This window comes from Mobula birostris, chromosome 6 (assembly GCF_030028105.1).
Source record: "Mobula birostris isolate sMobBir1 chromosome 6, sMobBir1.hap1, whole genome shotgun sequence".
Taxonomy (NCBI): domain Eukaryota; kingdom Metazoa; phylum Chordata; class Chondrichthyes; order Myliobatiformes; family Myliobatidae; genus Mobula; species Mobula birostris.
Genome location: NC_092375.1, coordinates 145904556 through 145912493, shown reverse-complemented (window position 1 = coordinate 145912493; position 7938 = coordinate 145904556). Strand labels below are relative to the sequence as shown.

Genomic DNA, 7938 nt, shown 5'->3' with positions numbered 1-7938 from the left:
CTTTCAGGTGGAGGTGTTTCCATGCGATTGCTGACCCACTTGCACGTCCCACTTGCCTGCATTGGTGCATATTTGCAATCCATGTACCTGTCTAAATGTCTTTTAAACTTTGAAATTCTACTGACCTTCACAAATTCCTCTGGTAGCTTGTTCCATTTACCCACCACCCTCTGTGTGAAAAACTAGCTCCTCAGGTCCCCTCTTTCCTTTCTCATCCTAAACCTATATCCTCTATTTTTGGACTCATCTACTCTGTGAAAAATACTGCAACCCTCCACCTTATCCATGCTTCTCATGATTTTAAAAACCTGTCCAATGTCATCCATCAGGTTCCTTCACTCTGGGGAAATCTTTATGTTTAAGGAGATTACATCTGAGATTATTATTTCAGGCAGGTCTATGAGATGACACATACACCATAATTATTACCTATAACTTTACTGGGTCGTTGATTTGCCAAGTTAATTGAGAAGAAATTTCTCTACACCTCAGCTTTAAGTAAATGACCCAATATCTTATAGTTATGTTTACAATGGTTTTTCTGTATTTCATGGCTGTCGGGAGAAGACAAATATCAGAGATATATTGTACATGCATACTTTGACAATAAAATGAATCTTTGAACCATAGAAAGTGCTGCTTTCTGTGCTGTTTAACTCCATGTCTCTATTTATGTTGTTTACACTTTTCTGAAGTCAATTCACAAAACCAATGGACACAATGACACATAGAAACATAGAAAATAGGTGCAGGAGTAGACCATTCAGCCCTTCGAGCCTGCACCGCCATTCAGTATGATCTTGGCTGAACATCCAACTCAGAACCCGGTACCTGCCCTCTGTCCATACCCACTGATCCTTTTAACCACAAGGGCCATATCTAACTCCCTCTTAAATGTAGCCAATGAACTGGCCTCAACTGTTTCCTGTGGCAGAGAATTCCACAGATTCACCACTCTCTTTGTGAAGAAGTTTTTCCTCATTTCAGTCCTAAAAGGCTTCCCCTTTATCCTTAAACTGTGACCCCTTGTTCTGGACTTCCCCAACATCGGGAACAATCTTCCTGCATCTAGCCTGTCCAATCCCTTTAGGATTTTATATGTTTCAATAAGATCCCCCCTCAATCTTCTAAATTCCAACGAGTATAAGCCTAGTCGATCCATTCTTTCATCATATGAAAGTCCTGCAATCCGAGGAATCAATCTGGTGAACCTTGTTTGTACTCCCTCTATGGCAAGAATGTCTTTCCTCAGATTAGGGGACCAAAACTGCACACAATACTCCAGGTGTGGTCTCACCAAGGCCTTGTACAACTGCAGTAGTACCTGCCTGCTCCTGTACTCGAATCCTCTTGCTATGAATGCCAGCATACCATTCGCCTTTTTCACCGCCTGCCGTACCTGCATGCCCACTTTCAATGACTGGTGTATAATGACACCCAGGTCTCATTGTACCTCCCCTTTTCCTAATCTGCCTCCATTTAGATAATAATCTGTTTTCCTGTTCTTGCCACCAAAGTGGATAACATCACATTTATCCACATTAAATTGCATCTGCCATGAATTTGCCCACTCACCTAACCTATCCAAGTCACCCTGCATTCTCTTAGCATCCTCCTCACAGCTAACACCACCACCCAGCTTCATGTCATCCGCAAACTTGGAGATGCTGCATTTAATTCCCTCGTCTAAGTTATTAATATATATTGTAAACAACTGGTGTCCCAGCACTGAGCCTTGCAGTACCCCACTAGTCACTGCCTGCCATTCTGAAAAGGTCCTGTTTATTTCCACTCTTTGCTTCCTGTCTGCCAACCAATTCTCTATCCACATCAATACCTTACCCCCAATACCGTGTGCTTTAAGTTTGCACACTAATCTCCTGTGTGGGACCTTGTCAAAAGCCTTTTGAAAATCCAAATATACCACATCAACTGGTTCTCCCCTATCCACTCTACTATTTACATCCTCAAAAAATTCTATGAGATTCGTCAGACATGATTTTCCTTTCACAAATCCATGCTGACTTTGTCCGATGATTTCACCGCTTTCCAAATGTGCTGTTATCACATCTTTGATAACTGACTCTAGCAGTTTCCCCACCACCGATGTTAGGCTAACTGGTCTATAATTCCTCGGTTTCTCTCTCCCTCCTTTTTTAAAAAGCGGGGTTACATTAGTCACCCTCCAATCCTCAGGAACTAGTCCAGAATCTAAAGAGTTTTGAAAAATTATCACTAATGCATCCACTATTTCTTGGGCTACTTCCTTAAGCACTCTGGGATGCAGACCATCTGGCCCTGGGGATTTATCTGCCTTTAATCCCTTCAATTTACCTAACACCACTTCCCTACTAACATGTATTTCCCTCAGTTCCTCCATCTCACTAGACCCTCAGTCCCCTACTATTTCCAGAAGATTAATTATGTTCTCCTTAGTGAAGACAGAACCAAAGTAATTATTCAATTGGTCTGCTGTGTCCTTGTTCCCCATGATCAATTCACCTGTTTCTGACTGTAAGGGACCTACATTTGTCTTAACCAGTCTTTTTCTTTTCACATTTCTTTAAAAGCTTTTACAATCAGTTTTTATATTCCCTGCCAGTTTTCTTTCATAATCTTTTTTTCCTTTCCTAATTAAGCCCTTTGTTCTCCTCTGCTGGACTCTGAATTTCTCCCAGTCCTCAGGTGAGCCGCTTTTTCTGGCTAATTTGTATGTTTCTTCTTTGGAATTGATACTATCCCTATCCCTATGACACAAGAGGCAAAGAACAACTTTCTATTAAGTTCATATTTTTCAGCCTCCTATGAATGATCATAATGCTAATTGGAACCAACTGTTGTAAAAAAATTTAATATTGTCCTCTAATTATGGTTACTGTTCTATTGTGATTTCCAGTAGAATCAGGGTAAATCAATCAAATGAATCATCAAAGGTACTTTATTGCCTCTATAAATATTCCAACAAAATAAAACCAGATTTTTAAGAGTGGCTTTTAGAAGTCCCTCATGCGCCTGAAGGACCCGATCATTGAGTTGTAGCCGCCCCAGTCACTGTATTTCTTGTATTCCCCGGGTCTCAGGAAATACTGTCGGCCTCTGTAGTTGGGATGTTCATAGAAGATCCAGTAACCATCCTTCACCTGACAGGAGTGGATGTCACGGTAACGGAAACGATCGTAGACAGAGGGACAGTCTTCCATGAATTCCATCATCTGCCCCTCAAAGTCAGGCCTCTCGTAAATCCTCATCCTGTAGTTTCCACCTTGGTACTGGAATAGGAAAAGCACAGTTTCAGTAATGAGGTTTTGCAGAGTATTCTTTCCTTATACACTACCTCTGAAAATCAGCTCACAGACTGGACATTGACGTCAATGGGAAATAAAGTCAGGTGCAATTTGATCATTTTATTTATTATCTGCCCCAATGATGTCTCGAACTGGCATTGCTGCTGGTTCAAACATAATTTAAAGGAAAACACAGGTAGAAATATGAGAAATTCTGCATTTAGAACGTAGAAGATCAGTGCACAGGAAAAGGCTCTTTGGCCCATGGTTTTGTGCCAAACGATGTATTTAGAAACATAGAAACATAGAAAATAGGTGCAGGAGTAGGCCATTCGGCCCTTTGAGCCTGCACCGCCATTTATTATTATCATGGCTGATCATCCAACTCAGAACCCCGCCCCAGCCTTCCCTCCATACCCCCTGACCCCCGCAGCCACAAGGGCCATATCTAACTCCCTCTTAAATATAGCCAATGAACTGGCCTCAACTGTTTCCTGTGGCAGAGAATTCCACAGATTCACCACTCTCTGTGTGAAGAAGTTTTTCCTAATCTCGGTCCTAAAAGGCTTCCCCTCTATCCTCAAACTGTGGCCCCTCGTTCTGGACTTCCCCAACATCCGGAACAATCTTCCTGCATCTAGCCTGTCCAATCCCTTTAGGATCTTATACGTTTCAATCAGATCCCCCCTCAATCTTCTAAATTCCAACGAGTACAAGCCCAGTTCATCCAGTCTTTCTTCATATGAAAGTCCTGCCATCCCAGGAATCAATCTGGTGAACCTTCTTTGTACTCCCTCTATGGCAAGGATGTCTTTCCTCAGATTAGGGGACCAAAACTGCACACAATACTCCAGGTGTGGTCTCACCAAGGCCTTGTACAACTGCAGTAGTACCTCCCTGCTCCTGTACTCGAATCCTCTCGCTATAAATGCCAGCATACCATTCGCCTTTTTCACCGCCTGCTGTACCTGCATGCCCACTTTCAATGACTGGTGTACAATGACACCCAGGTCTCCTTGCACCTTGCCTTTTCCTAATCGGCCACCATTCAGATAATAACGGCTATTTAAAGTAAATGGCCAACTAAACTAATCCCTTCTGCCTGAGCAATGTCCATATCATTCCACTTCCCTTACATTCATGTGCCTATCTAAGAATCTGTTAAAAGCCCCTGAAGAACATGTCCCCAACATCACCCCGGGCAGCGCATTCCAGACACCCACCCCTCTCCGTGTAAAAAACTTGTCCCTCACACCTACTTTTTGAACTCACACCCTCTCACCTTAAATATTTCAACATGTCCTATGATAGGATATATTTTAGCCATGGGAAAAATGTACTTTCTGTCTACTCTATCCTTGCCTCTCATAAACTTATAAAACTCTATCTGATCTCCCTTCAGCCTCCAGAGAAAGCGTCAAGTTTCTCCGATCTCTCATTATAGCACAAACCCTCTAAACCAGGCAGCATCCTGATAAGATTCTGCTGCATCCTCGCCAGTCTCAACATCGTTCATATAATGGCGTGACCAAAACTGTATGCAATACTTCCGACTGTGAGAAAGGACATGAAGATGTTGGTGTAAATGCCAGCAATCTCATCTCTTGCCTCTCACAATAAACTGGGGTATATTCCATCATACCCCGGGGCTTATTTACCCTAATACTCAGTAAGAGACCCAACACTTCCTCCAGCTTAACCTCGAAATACCCAAGCACATTAATACACTTGGACATATTTAATACCTATTAGGCACTTGCTAAGTAAATCCTCCATTTTCAGAGCCAATCTGTAAAAGATCAAATTCCCTGAAGAACACTGAAACTTACATATGGGTAACTGCGACAGGACCTGATTGTGTCATTGAATCCCATCCAGCGCTGGTAGTCAGGATACTCTCCCCTTCTCAGGACATACTGGTATCCCATGTAGTTGGGTCTCTCGTACACCACCCACCAGTCACTCTCGACACGGATGGAGTTACAGCGGCTGAAGTAAGGGGAGAGGTCGGCACAGTCGGTGCTGCACGCATAGTGCCGACCATGGAAGTTTCTGTCCTCGTAGAAGATGATCTGTGGGAAGAAACATATCTATGTTAATAGTTTCTTAGGTGTTCATGAAGAATTCTCATTTAGTTCATTTACTGAGTAGCCCTTGCCTTTCCCATTTTGAACACAGTGAGTCTGGTAACCAACTGAATGTTTCACTGCCTAACACAAGTTGGTATTTATATGCAGGGTAGAAAGGCCTCACTAGGCAGTTTCTTGTTATTCTGATAACACAATATTAAACATCAGCAAAATGTAACAAAATCCTTTTTTTTTGTTATTGTAGAAACACAACAGAAAGACATTTGTTGCCTCATGGATCCTTTCAGTTGTGCTTTCTTATCATTTTAATTGTTGTTTAAACCAAACAGTTCAGGAACATTCACAGCTACATATCATCCAGGTCCATTCACCTGGATCAAAGTAGCATTTTGGTGCTCTTTCCTAAACATACCTTATTAAACTGTGAAACAACTTCTGAAAATCCATCTATACAGTTTCTGCTGCACAACACTGATCAGCCACCTCTATCACCAAACTCAGCCAGATGAGTCAGACGTGATTTACCTTCAATAATCTCTGCTGCCTCTCCCTTCATAACCCACTTGATCCTCCAAGAGAGAGTTAATATTTCCTTTCGCAGTGGTTCCTTGTAGTTTTCCCACCTCCAGCATTCATTATGTTTGCTCCACTTCTCTTGTTGCACACGTTGAACAGTCAAAGCCTTCCACTCTCCTGTCATTGAAGAACTGTACACATACATTTTAATTACCTCCACATTCTGGATTTCCTCACCACACGAGATATCCCTTCCTTTTAATTCATTTTCTGATATGAGAAAGGGCAATAATCAATAATAATATTAATAATAATAATAATAATAATACATACTTATTGATCCTGAGTGGGAAATACATTTGCTACAGCAGCAACATTTAAAAACACACTTAGCAGTGTGCAAACTTAACTAGCAGTAAAGTACAGAATAATAAATACAACAATTTACCAATGTGCAATAATAATGCATGAAGTAATAAAACAGAGACCATTGTACAATGATGTGTGTTCTCCTGCCGCACAGAGCTGAAATGTTGTATATGCTTATTGTACTTGGTAGGAAGGATTTTCTGTAGTGACCCTTGTGACGGTGGAGCTGAATGAATCTGTTTGAACGGGTGCTCTGCTGCTAATTCAGTTGGTCATGGAGAGGATATGCCAGATTGTCCATAATGAATAACCATTTGTTTAGTGAGCTCCTCTCCACCACTAACCCAAAAGAGCCAAGGATAGATCCAGCCTTTTTGATGAGTTTATTTAACCTTTTTGCATCACCAACATTGATGCTGCTCCCCTAATATCAAGCTGCAAGGAAGACTGCACACACTGACTTTTTAATAAGAGATCTCCAACATCTCAGCTTCCTTAGAAAATGGAGTCTGCTCATCCCCTTCTTGTAAGCAGCCTTGGGATTGGTTTTCTAGTCAAGTCTGTTGTCGAGGTGAACACCCACGTATTTGTAGTCCTCCACCACCGCAACCTCTTCTCTCGGAATGTATACAGGACTCGTCACAGTCCTCTTCCTCCTAAAATCAATCATCATCTCCCTGGTTTTGGCCACATTCAGAAGCAGCTGATTCTTCTCTCACCTCTCCACAAAGCTGTCCACCAGACCTCTGTACTCCGACTCCTGCTCATCTCTGATACACCCAACCACTGCAAAGTGGCAAATGGCAAGACTCAGATATGCACTGAAAGTCCGAGGTGTGCAGTGTGAACAGATACAGAGACTGGACAGTCCCTGTGGTGCTCCAGTGCCACTCATTACCACCTCAGACAGAGAACTACCCAGCCGTACAAACTGGGGTCTATCTGTCAAGAAGGCAGTAATCCAGGAGATAGTGGATTTGTCTACACCCATCCTTTCCAACTTTGCTCAGTAGAAGTGGCTGGATTGTATTGAAGGCACCAGAGAAATGAGAAACTGAGATTCTCACAATGAGACCAGCATCATCCAGGTGGGAGAGAGTCCTCTGCAACAGGCAGATGATGGCATCATCCACTCCCACATGAGGTTGGTAGGCAAACTGTAGAGGGTCCAATGAAGATCTCACGTATGGGCACCCGTATGGGTCCTAGCTATGCCTGCCTTTTTGTTGGGTTTGTGGAACAATCTATGTTCCGTGCCTATTCTGGTATCTGTCCCCCACTTTTCCTTCACTACATCGACGACTGCATTGGCGCTGCTTCCTGCACGCATGCAGAACTTGTTGACTTATTAACTTTGCCTCCAACTTTCACCCTGCCCTCAAGTTTACCTGGTCCATTTCCGACACCTCCCTCCCCTTTCTAGATCTTTCTGTCTCTGTCTCTGGAGACAGCTTATCCACTGATGTCTACTATAAGCCTACTGACTCTCACAGCTATCTGGACTATTTCTCTTCTCACCCTGTCTCTTGCAAAAACGCCATCCCCTTCTCACAATTCCTACATCTCCGCCGCATCTGCTCTCAGGATGAGGCTTTTCATTCTAGGACGAGGGAGATGTCTTCCTTTTTTAAAGAAAGGGGCTTCCGTTCCTCCACTATCAACTCTGCTCTTAAACGCAT

General features: G+C 42.7%; 1 protein-coding gene across 1 annotated transcript; it reads right to left on the bottom strand.

Moving 5' to 3' along the window:
* Positions 1-2993: 2993 nt before the first annotated feature.
* LOC140198744 (gamma-crystallin S-1-like) lies at positions 2994-7938 on the bottom strand. Its single transcript, XM_072259759.1, has 3 exons — positions 7891-7938; positions 5110-5356; positions 2994-3262 (listed from the first exon to the last, which is right to left on the bottom strand). The coding sequence occupies exons 1-3, from the start codon at positions 7936-7938 to the stop codon at positions 2994-2996; spliced, it is 564 nt and encodes a 187-aa protein (XP_072115860.1).

Excerpts from the sequence above, each read along its gene's own strand:
- LOC140198744 (XM_072259759.1), bottom strand. The coding sequence starts at position 7,938 with ATGCGTTTAAGAGCAGAGTTGATAGTGGAGGAACGGAAGCCCCTTTCT. Across the intron at positions 5,357-7,890 it reads AGGAACGGAAGCCCCTTTCT|ATCATCTTCTACGAGGACAG; the intron begins TTAAAAAAGGAA and ends TTCTTCCCACAG. Across the intron at positions 3,263-5,109 it reads TCGCAGTTACCCATATGTAA|GTGGAAACTACAGGATGAGG; the intron begins GTTTCAGTGTTC and ends TCCAGTACCAAG.